The 16,722-nt window shown below is 46.0% G+C and overlaps 1 protein-coding gene across 7 annotated transcripts in view; it reads right to left on the bottom strand.

Moving 5' to 3' along the window:
• LOC120915333 (circularly permutated Ras protein 1-like) overlaps nucleotides 1–16,722 on the bottom strand; it is a 114,739-nt gene that overhangs the window by 23,150 nt on the left and 74,867 nt on the right. For all 7 annotated transcript variants that reach the window (XM_040325744.1, XM_040325738.1, XM_040325741.1 and 4 more), the window contains 5 exons: nucleotides 14,908–14,967; nucleotides 13,316–13,405; nucleotides 8,007–8,158; nucleotides 6,425–6,506; nucleotides 1,714–1,841 (listed from right to left, as the gene is read on the bottom strand). In XM_040325744.1, coding sequence (XP_040181678.1) covers nucleotides 1,714–1,841; nucleotides 6,425–6,506; nucleotides 8,007–8,158; nucleotides 13,316–13,405; nucleotides 14,908–14,967 — 512 coding nt within the window. The remainder of the gene's footprint in view (nucleotides 1–1,713; nucleotides 1,842–6,424; nucleotides 6,507–8,006; nucleotides 8,159–13,315; nucleotides 13,406–14,907; nucleotides 14,968–16,722) is intronic.

Genomic DNA, 16,722 nt, shown 5'->3' with positions numbered 1-16,722 from the left:
AAGGACATCCCAAACATGGCGCAGAAATTCCTCAAGATGGTGAAATGCAGGAATGGGAAACTGGTATCTTATATCTCAGAAAGCAAAACCCTGGGCCAAAGCTGCCAAAACGTGAAAGTTTGCCGCCCCTGGGATAGAAGGACAGTATCCACATAAGTCTATAATAAGTATATAATTTCAACATATATGGAAAAAAAAAACGTATAACAATTTGGTGTCATACCAAAAATAGCAAAAGTAGCAAAAGTACATACCTATAAGTAGAGGGTCAATGTAAGACATGTAAGTCAGCTCCTTTTTGTTAATGGATGTCTTTTTGCCTTACCATCTATGTGCACACTTAGGCCCTGTACACACGAGAGGATCGATCCGCTGGAATTGATCCGCGGACCGGTTTCAGAGGATAGATCCCCTGGTGTGTACGATCCAGTGGATATTTTTCCGCTGATTTTTTCCCCCGGGGATGGATTTCCAGCGGATCAAAATTTCTTAACATGCTAAGAAATCTATCCGCTGGAATCCAGTCCAACGGATTGATCCGCTGGTCTGTACAGACTCACCTGATCAATCCGTCCGAAGGCATCCCTCGCATGCGTCGTAATGATTCGACACATGCGTGGAAGTCCTTATATCACAGCGTCGCGCACGTCGCCGCGTCATCATCGCGGCGACGGCGCGACACGTCACCGCAGACGGAATTCCGCGGGGATTTTGATCTCACGGTTAGTACAACAATGAGATCAAAATCCGCCAGAGGATTTATCAGCGGAAACGGACCTCCGGACCGTTTCCGCGGATAAATCCTCTCGTGTGTACTAGGCCTATGTCATACAATCTTCATTAATTTTCAGACCTGGTTATTTGTGCTCTCTCCTGACCCCTCTGGCCAATCTACAAAATTGACCCTCTACTTATAGGTATGTGCTTTTGCTACTTTTGCTATTTTTGGTATGACACCAAATTGTTATATGTTTTTTTTCTTCATATATGTTGAAATTATATACTTATTATAGACTTGTGGATACTGTCCTTCTATCCCAGGGGCAGCAAACTTTCAAGTTTTGGCAGCTTTGGCCCAGGGTTTTGTTTTCTGAGATATAAGATACCAGTTTCCCATTCCTGCATTTCACCATCTTGAGGAATTTCTGCGCCATGTTTGGGATGTCCTTTAGTGCTTTGCAAAGTTGAAAACGCCGTGACCGGTATGATGCTGTCAATTGCACTCTAATATGCACGCTGCCATTTATCTTTGTACTGTAATTTATTACCCACAATATGTTTGTTTTTTCTTTGTAAATTTATTATATATACTCCGGCTCCACACAGACTTCGGCCCCTGAAGAAGGGAATACCCGAAACGCGTAGGGCCCTGTACTTACTCTGTGGATCAGTTTCAACTTTTTTACCTATGTCATTTGTTTTTAAACTTATTATGTTGTTTAACCCCCTTTTTTCTATTTGATAAATAAAATCATTTTGTATATAATATATAATTTCTACTTTAATCACTGTTGCCTTTAAAGCCCCACACCGGGGGACTCCTCGCTTTTCCTTGTTCATCAGGGGTGTTGGCAACCAAAAAAAAGATCATATACCTAAGATGTTCCATTTATACTACATATAAAAGTGTCCCAGCCTTTATTTACTGCACCTATTGTGACAAGATAATAATCTTTCCTAAATGCATGTGGTGCACAGAATATTATATCTAACCTGTGCTGAAGAGCAAGATCTCCCAGATTGCTGTAGTACAGCTTGGAGGACCGGTAGATGTACTCCTCAGTTATATCCTCCAGATTCCCTAGATCAGTGTTCGCTCGTCCGTCTGTACAAATTATCACCTGGGGAAGACAAGAGAGAAAAGTCATAAGGTAGGTCATACATATTCAGGGGGAAATAACTTTTAATATCAAAGACCTCCTACTCTCTAGCTCTCTCATCACCTGCTCCCATGCTCATCTCCAGGACTTTTCCAGAGCCTCTCCAAGCCTATGGAATTCCTTACCCCAACCTCTCCGTCTATCTCCTTCTCTATTAGCTTTTAGAGGATCCCTGAAAACCCTCCTCTTCAGAGAAGCCTATCCTACCCACACCTAACAACTGTATTTTAATTTGAGTCCATATGATCATCCCCCACAGCTAACTACCCTTTGTTCCACAGTTCCACTTGACCCTCCCTTCTAGATTGTAAGCTCCAACGAGCAGGGCCCTCTGATCCCTCCTGTATTGATTTGTATTGTGACTGTACTGTCTTCCCTAATGTAAAGCGCTGCGCAAACTGTTGGCGCTATATAAATCCTGTATAATAATAATAATAATAATAATAATAATCTGGGCAGCTTTTCTTTTTTTACAATATTATGACACGGGTATTTGAAACGTTTACATACTGTAGGTCAGAATCTAGGTTTGTATAGGTAGATTCAGGTACGGCCGTGCAATGTTAAGACGGCGTAGCCTAGCGTGTTTACACTACGCCGCCTTAAGTAAGAGAGGCAAGTACATGATTCTCAAAGCACTTACCTCCTTACTTAGGGCGGCGTAGTGTAATCGCGGCGGGCGTAAGGGCGCCTAATTCAAATTGGTTGGAGGGGGGCGTGTTGTATGGTAATGAGGCTTGACCTCACGTTTTTTTATGTTGTTTGATACTGCGCATGCGCTGGGCGCCTACATTTCCCAGGGCGCATTGCGGCTAAGTACGCCGTACGGGCCTATTGATTTCGACGTGGACGTAAACGACGTAACTCCCGATTCGCGGACGACTTAGGCAAACGGCGTAAAAACCTCGCGGGGGGGGAACGGCGGCCATACTTTTACATTGTTATTCCACCTCATAGGTGGAATAACTTTAGGCCGCCTAAGGCCTTACGGAAACGACGTAATACGACTACGGCGGCCGGGCGTACGTTCGTGAATCGGCATACAAGCTCATTTACATAATCTACGCCGGCCGCAATGGAAGCACCACCTAGCGGCCATCCGAAAAATTGCAATCTAAGATAGGACGGCACAAGCCGGCCTATCTTAGATATGTTTAAGCGTATCTCTGTTTGAGCATACGCTTAAACATACGGCGGCGTAGATTCGGAGTTAGGTCGGCTTATCTACTGATAAGCCGGCCTAACTCTTTCTGAATCTACCTAGTAGAACCTAAGGAAGGCAGCTGCCAATTTGTGAATACACTATAAAAATTGGGTTTTCAAGGCACACCTGACAATACAGTACTTTGTAAACCGGAGAGATTGGATCACTGCTCTCTATGAGAGGGAGCAGACGATCAGTGTCCTGTCACTAGGCAGAACAGGGAGATGCCTTGTTTACACATGCATCCCCCTGTTCTGAAGCTCCGTGATACGATCGCAGGACACCGGCAGATATCAAGTCGTAAATTAACGTTACTTTGCTCAGCCGTTCCATTCTACCGACATAAATGTGCAGGACATGGTTGGCAATCGGTTACCGCTGCTCCTAGGGGGTCTGCCATTTTTTTCTGCCTCTAAGCACCCCTGCATGTTAGCCTATTTGTCAATGCACACTTAGGGCCAGATTCTGTAAGAATCTGCGTTGGCGTAGTGTAAGCCATTTACACTACGCCACCGCAACTTACAGGAGCAAGTGCCGTATTCCCCAAACACTTGCTCCGTAATTTGCGGCGGCGTAGTGTAAATGGCCCAGCGTATGGCCGCGTAATTCGAAGGGGGCGGCTAGCATTCAAATTAAGCGCGCTCCCGCGCCGATTGAACTGCGAATGCGCCGGGCTAAAAATAGCCCAGTGCACATGCTCCAGCTCACGACGGAAAACGTCAATGACGCCGACGTGTGCGTCATTGACGTAAAGTCGTATTCAAGAACGACTTAGGAAAACGACGTAACCGACGGGAAAAGACGACGCGGACCCGACACCATACTTAACATGGCATACAGCAGACTGGCGTAAGGTTACCCCTCATATAGCAGGGGTAACCTTACGCTTATGGAAACGACGTAAGCGACGAGTACGCGACGCGAATTCGTTCGGGAATCGGCATATCAGGCTCATTTGCATAGTCAAATGAGACCTGAACGTAAACGCCACCTAGCGGCAGGTGTTGCATTACATCTAAGATCCGACGGTGTAAGTGCCTTACACCTGTCGGATATTGGCCGTATCAATGCGAAAATGATTCTAGGAATCACTTGCATAGATACCCGGGCTCAGAAACAGAGATACGACGGTGTTTCCTGAGATACATCGTCGTAACTCTTCTGAGAATCTGGCCCATAGGCATTTAGAAGAGTTTAGAGACAGGGGCATTTAGAGGCAGAAAAAAAATCATTGCCAGTCTGTGAAGGAGCAATGGCGTTTTGGCACAAAAAGAGCTTGAGGTGTGTTAATATTACAGTAGGCAAGTTTAGCGCTAGAATGTTAATTTATTTCAGTGGCCAGAGCTAATTATTATTCTAATGAAATGAAGCCAAGGAATGAATGGGACTATCAGTTCTAGGGAGACAAAGAGCTGCAGCTGTCTCGTGGAGGAAAGTGAGAGGAGATCATCTGTGGGTTGCTGTGCTGGAGAGCTATCTGTTGCATGTAGAAGAGATGAAGAGACTGGGCTGCCGCATCTATATTGAAGTCACAGTCATCAGAGAGTGTCACTAGTTCTGTGGGAGAGATTGTTGGTCACCACTGATGTCACCGGTTCCACAGGTGTTGGGAGGAGGCTGGCCACAATCCTTGCCCAGTCCCTAAAGGGACATTGTCACTTTACCTTATGTTACAATATGGGTACTTACACCCTATACTGTGGCATTCACTCAAATCTGCATGCTTCGCTCAACAAGTATAATTACACCGATCAGTGGGAGGAGATTGGCGAGATTTAGGGACCTTTAGCTTCCAGTACTGTCCCCTTTAGTTAGGACCTCCCTAGGCTTAGTGTTCAGGTTCAGAGACACTTGGTCCTCCTATTATTCATGGTGCTGTGAAAAATGATCTGGTATGGTGTGTTATTGCCATTCTGTGTGTTGTTTTGTTGGGTCTATTGCAGGTGACCTGAACAGCGGTTCCTCCGGGTGTAAGCCCTACGCCATCTTTCGCAAGCTTCAGTAAACTGTTTAAACAAAATCTGTATATTCGGCACAGACAGAGTTGCCAAATATGAAGCTCTCTGGTCTCCATGGGTAGTGCACTTTCTCCCACACAATTTTCATGAATCTCTTCAGCTTCCATGAGTGGTACCATTAGTGGAATGTTCCTTAATATGCTTGGCTTAGCACATTCTAGAGACACCTGGGCATAGGTGTGCGCAGCCTTTGGCATTAGGGTGTGCACCCCAAAGCTCAAACACATTCTACCGATCATTTATAATGTTCATTCAGAAAGGGAAGGGGCCGGTAAATGGCATATTTACTGGCCCCTTCCCCCATTCATCCTAAAACATCCACACCAACAACCAGTGGGAGAGGAGGGAAGCCTACAGTGCTGTGGGGGGAAGGAGGGGGAGCCAGGTCAGTGGGGGAATCTGTTCTGCACAGGGTGATTAGGGTGTGCCTGGGCACACCCTGTGCGCACGCCTATGCACCTGGGGTTCCCTCGTCCCCACTCCTCCCCTTATTTTTCCTCTTCTCTTCCTTTCCCATCGCTCTCTCTCTTTCGCTCTCTCTCTTTCTCTCCCCCACCTTCTCCTCCCCCTGCTTTCTCACATATCTCTTTTCCTGCATGGCTGGGCCCCTCTTATACACTGTGATCATGGTTCCTTGAATTTTCTAAGCATACAGACCTTTACACATTGGCCGTTTTTACTAGTTATCTTTAGTTTTTTACATATTGATAACTAAAGATATTTTTCACAATAAAGATGTTGAAGGCCAAGTAGGTTTTCTGCAAATACAGAAAAATACCTGTTGTTCCTGTCAGAAATCTTGTATTCGTGTAGCTTCCTGTGGACCAAACTAAAATCTCAAACATGTTATCAGTGTTCTCAGCTATCTTCTGTGAACTAAAGTGCAACATACAGTACATTCATTTATTGCAGCACAAATCAAGAGAGCAGCCTTAGGTACCTAAGCTTCTCCCCCGTAAATAGAGTACAGTGAATGAGCGCTATCACACAGGAAAGAAAGTGTATTACTTGCAGGATTACCAGAAGAAAATACAGCATAAAAAGACTTAAAATAATTTAATCCATTACATGAATTGGGAGGCTGTAATATATATAAAAAAAATGGGTTTAGGTACACTTTATGGTCTGTGTCAATGGGCTCGTTAAGAATTCATTGAAAGGTGCAGGTGCATTGACTGCCTCTCCTTTTGACCTGAATTTCACTTGCTTTAAGCTGGTTTTACATTCCCATAAACTTGGTAATGCAAAGACCACTTGAATTGAATGAAAAGCTGTCTTCACAGGCCCTTCATCTGCCTCTGGTCGAATTGTGACTCACTTACCTTAGATCCCGGTCTCTTGGAGGCCATAGCTATAGACACCAATGCTGCAGGACCCAGGGCTGTAGCACCATTTTCTTGCAGGCTAAATTATTAAATAAAACATAGATTTTAATTAAAGCATAATTCCAGCTCTTATTTACAGTATTAAGAGCATCTTTTAATGCAGACAATAGCAAAGGCTGACCTATAGGTTGAATCTGCTTGCGATAAGCCGGAGCACTGCAATGAATAAAAACCCAGTCCAGGCTCTGAACACACAGTGCCTTCAAAAATATTTCATACCCCTTGAAAGGTTCCACATTTGTCATGTTACAGCCAAAAACATAAATTAATTTTATTGGGATTTTTATGTAATAGACCAACACAAAGTGGTACATAATTGTGAAGTGGAAGGAAAATGATAAATGCTTTTCAATTTTTTTTTACGAATATCTGAAAAGTGTGGCGTGCATTTGTACTCAAATTCTCCACAACTTTATCCCTGACCGGTCTGGTGTGTTTGTTTACTAAGGTTTTCTAACAAACCTCTCAGGGCTTCATAGGTGGACTCCATTTACTAATCAGGTGACTTCTGAAGGCAATTGGTTCCACTATATTTTAGTTAAGGGTATCAGAGTAATCTGATACCCTTAACTAAAATATAGTGGAACCAATTTCATGGTGAAATGCGTTGGGACATGGCTTAGCTGGAGCCCGGGCTGAGGCTGTCATTTCACATATCCATATGGTTATGCAGTGATGTGCGGTGCATAGGATATTTTTTGCCTCTTACTCTGGAGTTAACTGACCTCACTAATGATCACTTTAGGTTTGCTGGCACTTAAATTGTTGTGCCACAAGCTAGAAAAACATCTGTTCAGGGTGAGGTTGAGAGTGCCATCTTAACATGATCACTGAGATGCCTCTTGTTTTGTGGGCAATGTGGGCAATGTGTTTTTAGACCATCCAATTCAGTGTAAATAAGGGGAATGGTTATCAACCAGTTATTAAGCGGTTTACAAGCCTTTAGGAAGTAGATTTTATTTCCATGTCTGTTTGTCATTTAATTAAGGCGTATTTTTTGTATTGCCAATCCCTATAGAGCAGGGGTCTCCAAACATTCTAAACAAAGGGCCGGTTTATTGTCCTTCAGACTCTTGGAGGGCCGAACTTTGGCCAGCGGGGTTGGAAATTTTCCTGGCATCAGTGGGAGTAAACATCTGGTATTGAGGGAAGGAATGGTGCCCCATCGTTGGTATCATAGGGAGGAATATTGCCCCATTAATGGTGTTAGTGGGAGAAATGGCGCTCCATTGTCGGTGTCAGATGGCAGAATAGTTTCTTGTATCAGTGGGAGGGATAGTGCTCCAAGGGCCGGATAAAGGCAAGTAAAGGGCCGAATCCGGCCCTCGGGCCGCAGTTTGGAGACCACTGCTATAGAGGATGAACTTACTGGAAATTGCTTTCCTTAGGGATGTTAGCTAAACACAGATACTTTCAATATATATTTTTAAACACCTGCTAACTGCTTGCAAAACATCCAAAAGAGCCAGAACTTATTTTGTAGGTTTTCTGGCTTTTGATACAAAACAGGCATCATTACCTTAAAATTTGGGCCTCCAGCACATGCAGGGTCTCTCCTAATATTTGTGGCACTGGCTGATTCTCGCCTTGTGATTTTAGGTAATCAGTGTCTAGAAGTTCACAGTCCTCCAACACTTGTGGCTGTATAGTGCCATCTCCATATATCTTCACCTGGCAAATAAATTACCATCACATGCATATTAGCAGCTCACATCAATGCAGCCCAGAAGAAATCAGAGATATTGTCCACAATAACACATATTGATAATTAAAAATTCACACTATTAATATTATGAATATTATTATTAGCATACAGGATTTATATAGCATCAACGATTTACACCGTGCTTTACAACATAAGGGCATACAGTAGAAAAGAGGGCTAAGAGATACAAAAGGTAATAACTGTGGGGAATGGACTGATTACAGTCACAGAGGCCAAAGGAGTGGAGTTTTTTGAGGAAGAGGGGGTGGTCCACTGTGTCAAAGGCAGCAGAAAGGTCCAGGAGTAGTACAGAATAGTGTCCTTTGGTCTTAGCCATTAGAAGGTCATTTGTGAGTTTAAGTGTAGCGCCCTGCTCCCAAAGATGGGGGCGCTATTTCAAATTTAAGGAATGTCTGGGCCAATAGTTGGGCTCAGACCTGTTGAATTATATACAAATTTGCCTCTGTTCTGGCTGTGGTACTGCCTGGTGGTAATTTCCCTTGTTCCTGTGGGTGGCGTTGCCACTTCAGGTTGGAGCACGGGTGTACCGTGGTGTGTTGGGTGTCCCTACTCGGGCAGCGGTGCAGTGGGAGTGGTGACCCTGCTGTGCATGCTGGGAGGGGATACTTGGGGGGCGGATGCCGTTTTTCGGGGTCCTTTGCCTCGTGGCCCTCCTGGCGTGAGGTGGGTGTGCGTGATTTCAGTCTCGGGACCACGTTGGGCTGAGGCTGTGTTCCTGTCGTGTAGGGCCAGTTGTCCTGGCTGGGGCCTATGCTTTGGAGGTGATCCTGTGCTGTCTGTCCTGCGGGAAGAAGCCACTCAATGAAGGAAGCCAGGGGAGGACCTGTCCCGGAAAGGACCGCGTGGAAGGCTGGTACTTTGCGAGAGGCCTGGTGACTTATTGAAGGATGCACCGTAACCTACAACACCTTACAGTCCGCCGGATTGGCTTAAAGGCTCTTTGGCTGTAAGGCAGGAAGTTCGGGACTTTAAATCCTGTGGAAGAGGATTCCTGACTATCCATTCTGTGTTCTCATACGGTCTGTGGCAGAGACTGTTTCTATACTGTCCGTGCATCATTCCGACTGCTAGGCCATGTGAGAGGGGTCTATCTGTGTGAGCAATACCCACTCAGGAGTGAGTGGTGAATGTTGGAACTTTGAATACTTTTCTGTATTTCTGCATTCTGTACTGCGTGCCTGAACCTTCCCCTTCTCTATACTCTCTACTTCCTTCACAAGTTTTATGCAACAGAAAAAAAATAAAGCCTACAGTTGAGTGGACAGTGCGATTTCTACAAACTTCCTCCCCTGGACAACGAACTTAGAGGTAACGTGCAAAACCCAAAATCTAAACCAGCAGCTCCAACTGGGGTAGTGCTACATAAGGAGAGCAGTTTTCATGGAGTGTTGAGGACTAAATCTGGACTGAAGGGGATCAAGAAATTTGTTCTCAGTCAAACGGTCGTTCAGTTGGTTGTAGACCACTGTGAAGGACTTTTTACCTATATGCTTCAGTTTAATCCTCCCTGCTTGTTTAAGGCTGTTATGGTATTTACCCTTCTGCAGCTAGTCCTGTTTCAAATGTTAATTGTTCTAGCCCTGTGTTTACTGGTTACTGGGATTAGATAAGTGGCTCATGTTAATTATGCTGATTGCTTCATTGTGGTAATTATCTCTCTATATGCGGTGCCGAACCGGCTAGATACTGATTAGTTCAAAGAAATATCTTTATTTCAAAGGAGCTGTATTGAAGACCCCCCATTGTGTAAGAGGGGGGCGGAGATTTGTCATTGTAACAGTTTTGGAAATGACATATAAGCTGTGTGTGTTATAACATTAAAACTCTGTGTTGTTCCAGCAGTAAGCTTGGCATGTGTGGCTTTCTGGGCGACTCCAGGGATATTCCTTCTCGTGGAATATTGGGGTGATTTTCGTTATGGGAAGAAGGGAACGTTGACGGGGATATCATACCAATACCGTCACAATTGGTTGGCAGCAGTGGGATTTTTCCCTTCTATTCCCCTTCACACCCGGATTCCAAGCAGACACTGGAAGAACTACTGGAAGTTCGTGGAAGGATTGCTAGCAACAAAACCAAGCGGGTCATCATAGCAGAATCAATGGAGATAGACCAGGAGGACGGGATTGCAGCAACGCCAGCAGTACAAGAGATGGAGACACCAGTGATTCAGGAGGAGGAATCGCCAGCCAACAAGCTAATGAGAGAGAAGCTAGCGTGGTTCGGCCCGAACCCAACGGCAGATGTGGTGCTGAGAGTGATGGACCTGTTAGCGAAGGAGGCTAAAGAAATAAGGGACGCAGAACTACAGTTAAAACTGGCAGCAGTCCAACAAGCAGCTGCACCTTCTCCGAACAGTGAGTACAGCACAGCAGACACAAGGAAGATTCTGTTTAGCGCTTTTAAAGCTTTTGATGAAAAGGACTGTGAAATTGATAACTACCTGGCGGATTTTGAGCGACAATGTAACCTGCACCGAATAGCTAGAAGAGAGTGGGTTGCAATATTGTCAGGCAAACTGTCAGGCAAAGCTTCTGATGCTTTCCGGACCGTGCCAGATCAGGATATCCATAGCTACGCCAGGGTTAAAGAAGTGCTCCTGGCTCGTTATGCAGTAACCCCAGAGTCCCACCGACAGAAGTTCAGGGACTCACGCAAAACCACAAAAGACTCTTACGCGGAATGGGCATGCCAGTTGTCCCTGTCGGCCTCTAACTGGGTTAACAGCAGCCAGGCCACCACCGCAGAGGACATTTTGCAACTAATGCTCCTGGAGCAATTTTACAATCACATCCAGACGGACGTCAAGGATTGGGTGAGAGATCGCAGGCCCATGACTCTACCAGAGGCCGCGAAGTTGGCGGATGAATATGCGGATACTCGCAAGACAAACCAGGTCACACCACGGGTACAACCTCCACAACCAACGGCGCCCTCACACCCACCAGCCGCTAGATACCAACCGCCTAACAGACCGATGACATCTAGCCCTCGCTACCCACGCCAGGAGGACAACGAACAACGCTGCTTCCGGTGCAAACAGTTGGGTCACTTCAAGCAGAATTGCCCCATGAATGACAACACCAGGTCAAATTGGTCTCAACCGGGGTACCGCCCACCAGCAGCAGCCCATTGTGTAGACTCGGCTTGGGATCCCCAGGAGCTGGGTCAGGAAGAACCATTGGGCACCCCTTACGAAGCCCTCATGGTACAATCTGTTATTACGGACAACAGGGAACACCATTGTCAGCTGGTCATGGGCGACAGCCATGAGCCGGAGGGGCCTTGGAGGGAGCTGGGCAGAAAGAGGCACCGCCAGCTACCCTCCAAGAAGAAGAGGTCCTGGAAGTCATATAACCAGCGGACCTGGGAGGAGAAGAAGCGACTGGAGGAGATGGAATCGCAGTGGGCACCCCAGATGCGGGCCGAGATGTTCGCCAAGGGCCCACCGGTGGCCCCTTACACCACCACCCAGTTCCTGATGATGAAGGACCACGTGGAAAGCCTGCAGGACATGAGCAAGCAGGATCTGATCCGTGAGTACATAGAGCTGGAGGAGTGCATAAGCCGCATGGAGGAGGAGAACAACCACCTGAGGTCACAGCGGGCTGACCCCCCTAGGCTCCATGAACTGGAGATGGAGCTGGAGAAGCTCAAAGAGGAGAACCGGCGGCTGCGGAGGGAGCAGGGGGTGGCTGACCTTATGGGGCTCTGAGTCCCCTCCCCCCCCCCGGACTCTGAGCACCGGTGCTACAGCATTTCAACAAATATAACTTTTTCTTTTTATGAATCTCCTGTGACTGTCACTTCAGAGCCATGGCCTGCCCCTCCCATAGCGGGACACCTAGATGGCGGCGCACAGACCCATTCGCCGTCTTCACACTGACTTCTGGTGACTCTGCAGATTGCACAAAGACTTGGGGACTGAACGGCGTGTGATCTGACGACCCGGTGGCATACCTGAGTCTGAAGCAGTTGCCAAGGGAGGTCAGTCACGCCAAACGGAGTTAACCTCGGACTAAAAGCTCTGAACCCGTCAACCCTACTGGACCAGGGAAGGTCCAACCGGGTTTGCCAGAGCAGGGAGAAAGGGGGGCCATTGTGAAGGACTTTTTACCTATATGCTTCAGTTTAATCCTCCCTGCTTGTTTAAGGCTGTTATGGTATTTACCCTTCTGCAGCTAGTCCTGTTTCAAATGTTAATTGTTCTAGCCCTGTGTTTACTGGTTACTGGGATTAGATAAGTGGCTCATGTTAATTATGCTGATTGCTTCATTGTGGTAATTATCTCTCTATATGCGGTGCCGAACCGGCTAGATACTGATTAGTTCAAAGAAATATCTTTATTTCAAAGGAGCTGTATTGAAGACCCCCCACTGTGTAAGAGGGGGGCGGAGATTTGTCATTGTAACAGTTTTGGAAATGACATGTGTGTGTTATAACATTAAAACTCTGTGTTGTTCCAGCAGTAAGCTTGGCATGTGTGGCTTTCTGGGCGACTCCAGGGATATTCCTTCTCGTGGAATATTGGGGTGATTTTCGTTATGGGAAGAAGGGAACGTTGACGGGGATATCATACCAATACCGTCACAACCACGTTCAAGGAGTTTGGAGGAAAAGGGGAGTAAGGAGATGGGGCGTAGGCAGGGGTGGACTGACCATTGGCACTCTCTGGCACTGCCCAAGGGCCCCATGCCACTAGGGGGCCCCATTAGGGTTGCCAGGCTCAATAAAACCAGGGACAGTGTGTCAAAATCTGTGTTTTTTTTACATCTGTCCCTGATATGTCCAAAACCAACATGCTTTTGATGTGAAAATCCTGAGATTTTAGCTGCCCTGCCTATGCAATGCCTCCTGGCGTGGTGGCCATCTGTAAGCCCGGGGGCCCCATAATCTTCTATCGCCCGGGGGCCCCATGCGTTGTCAGTCCACCCCTGGGCTTAGGTAATTGGTAGGGTCCAGTGAGGGCTTTTTAAGGATGGGGTGACTAGTGCATGCGAGTTGGGGAAGGTGTCATTCTTATGTAGAGACCCAGCTGTCCCTTTTAATTATTCTGTACATTTTATTCCATTCCATTGTCTTTGAGATTTTCTTGATCTTACATGGTCACTGAAGGTTACAAGTGCAACTCTTCTCCTAGGATGCTGTTTGTGAAGGAAATGCAGGGTTTCAATCAGTCCAGATTTCACAGCCTGAAAGAAAATTATACACAGCTAAAGATGCAATTCCAACACAGCTGAATAACCAGTACAAGTAGAGATAAACCATCACTGGTTATCAGCATATTGTTTCAGATGTCTCATGTTCTAGCTTTCACAGTATATAACTAGGGGTGTTTGCATGTTCTCCTGTTTAAAACATACAGAAAACCTCTTATCCAAGTAATAGAAACAGTGGCAGACAGACTCACCAAGGGGTCCTGTGCAAGATCAATTTTTGGATGCCCCCCCTATTCAACTACAGATCATCTAAAAACACTCTGTATTGATTGGCAGCTATATAAAAGTGTGTTATATCTAAGGCTACAAGACAGTAAGAGGGGGTCCTAGGACTCATCTGACCCATAATGTATCTAGCATTTATAGGCTCCTAAGTTATAAAGGGATCTTGTGCAGCTGCACAGTCTGCACAAATAGCATGCTCATCACTGACTAGAAATATCTAAAGTATAATCCATACAAAGCACAATAGTTTCTTTACCATTTTTGCATATTCATTTTAATAAAATACCTCTATACAGGTTACTTCAATATATAACATTGCTTGGCTGCATCTAGGGTTGCACCAATACCGATACTAGTAACTGTATCTGTGCCAATACCAAGCATTTGCACCAGTAATTGTGACCCAATACTTAGGCAGCCTCAGGGGTGCTTGGTGCGGTCGGGGGGAGTTACAAGCACTGATCTCCCTATATATAGTTTTTCTGACAGCGGCTTCTCCTTCTCTCCCTCCCGCAGCTGTCAGGGAGATGGGTGCTTGTAACCTCCCCCACTGCCACCCCGATCACCCCTGGCTGTCCCCCTTTGTGCTCCCCGTGTCCTCCTCCAGGTCCCCCTGCATCCTCCCTGGCTCTCAGTGTCCTTCTCCAGGTTCTGATCCATTTTATCCTCCGGGTCCCCCTCTGTGTCATTCTCTGGGTCCCCCTGCGTCCTTCCTGGCTCTGCTTCCGGTCCGCTCATGTCCTCTTTCGGGTCCCCCTGTGTCCTTCCTAGCTCTCCAACTCCTTCTTTGGTCCCCCCTATCCTTCGGTCCCCCCGTCCTCCCTCGGGTCCCCCTGTGTCCTCCCCACCTCTCCGGCTCCTCCACCAGTCTCCTGGTAAATCTGTAATTTACCGGCTCCTTCCTTTTCCGAATGAACAGACAGTGATTACTGCCTCTGTCCATTCATCACAACTGAAACATCGTAACCTGTGTGTACGATGCTTCAGTTTATGAATGGAGAGGAGCCTCTGTCTCCTGTTTATTTATTTTCAGTGCAGCTGAGGCTGCAGAGAAAGGGACTGGGGAATCTGTGTCCTCAGTCCATTTCCCTCTCTTAAAGGGTACATATCAGGGGTCTGTCTAGAACACATAATCTTCTTTTTATTTTGCAGTACAGTATAGTGAGGGGGTTGGGGGATTCTGTTCCTTGGGTAACATGGACAGTTGGCAGGACTTCTGAATGTATGAGATAAATTGTGTTCATCTTTACCTCCATTCTTGATTGGTAGATATTATGGTTGTTACAGTTATTGGTCTGATCTTGCGGCACCTACAATAGAAGAATAATTCTAATAATAAATCTCATAAGTTCAGCTGTACTCTTATACTTCACCTATTAATAGAAACTGCTACTCAGATAAAAACCAAGGCTATCCTTGCCGACCAACCTTACTGTGTTGATGGGGGAATCCCTCCTGTTTCCCTATTGTGTTCTGACAGCGGGAGATTTCTCAACATCAGAATACAATTATAACTGCTGGTGGCTATAGGTCCTGCAGTGATCACATGAAAAAACAACAAGAGGATGGTTGTACTGAAGTTGATCAATACATTGACATCAGTACAAACAGCCTGCCCATAAATAAATTGAAATTTGGCCAATTTGTACTGAACCAACCAAATTTCGATCCATCTATAGCAGGCTTAAAGTGATTGTTAGGCCGAGTACTCACGAGCATACATGTCCGATGAAACCGGTCCGCGGACCGTTTTCATCGGACATGTCTGCCCGGAGACTGCCCGGGGACTTCTGTTCGATGGCTGTATACACCATCGAACAGAGGTCCGCGTGTAAACAATACGCGGGGCGTGTCCGCGGTGTCGCCGCGTCGATGACGCGGTGTCGCCGCGACAATGACGCGGTGTCGCCGCGACAATAACGCGGCGACGTGGGCGGCCTGCCTTTAAAATGCTTCCACGCATGCGTCGAAGTCATTCGACGCATGCGAGGGATGGCGGGCGGCAGGACATGTACGGTAGGTCTGTACAGACGACCGTACATGTCCGGGCGGACAGGTTTCCAGCGGACTGTCTTAAAGCAAGTCCAGGAAACAGTTGTCCGCTGGAAACCTGTCCGATCCGCCCGAAAAAGGTCCGCTCGGGCCTACACACGGCCAAACATGTCTGCTGAAACTGGTCCGCGGACCAGTTTCAGCAGACATGTTTGGTCGTGAGTACGGGGCCTAAAGGTTCGCTCACTTTTGTTCAATGTACCATCGTATTGTGCTCTGTCTTTTTCCAGAGCAGCCTGTATTTCTCCTGAGGTTACCGGTGGGTTTTTCTTTGTATCCTGAACAATTCTAGTAGTTGTGGTTGCAATCTTTCTTGGTATACCTGACCTTGGCTTTGTATTAAAATATCCCTGAATTTAAAAAGCCACAAACATGGAAAATTACACTTTAATGGCCATTTTAACCTTTGTGTTTCACCTTGTGTGTCTGTATCAAGGCCAAACATTCCACGGCATGTAAACTTTTGATCAGGGCCATTTGGGTGATTTCTGTTATGATTTTAAAAAGGAGCCAAACAACCATGTGATAATAAATGGCTTCATATGATCACTGTCCTTAAATAAAAGACAGTTGGCATGGTCATTCAAAGTTTTCACCATTTCTGCCAGGGTATGCAAACTTTTGAGCATGACTGTATTTTTTTTTATTTCATACTCTTTATAAATTTTCTTCATCTTATAAAAAACAGGTTACATCCATATTAAACCATATAGTTAAAATTTCTAATTTCACATATATCATAACCTTTTCATTTTCCCCTGTTAATTCAATTTCCTTTCCACCCTCCTCCCTCCCCACCCTTTACTATCCGGATTATTACATTTTCATTTCACGTAGGATATCCCATTTTTTTCCAACCAAGGGTTCCACATTTTAGCAAATTCCCTGATATTCCTTCTCTTAGTGTATACAACCTTCTCCTTCCATATTGTTTCTGTAACTGCGTTAACCCACTCTCTTACTGATGGGGGATTCTCTACTTGCCATCTTTAAGCAATTTGTTTTCTTGCTTG

This window comes from Rana temporaria, chromosome 10 (assembly GCF_905171775.1).
Source record: "Rana temporaria chromosome 10, aRanTem1.1, whole genome shotgun sequence".
Lineage (NCBI taxonomy): Eukaryota > Metazoa > Chordata > Amphibia > Anura > Ranidae > Rana > Rana temporaria.
This window is presented reverse-complemented; position numbering and strand designations above follow the sequence as displayed.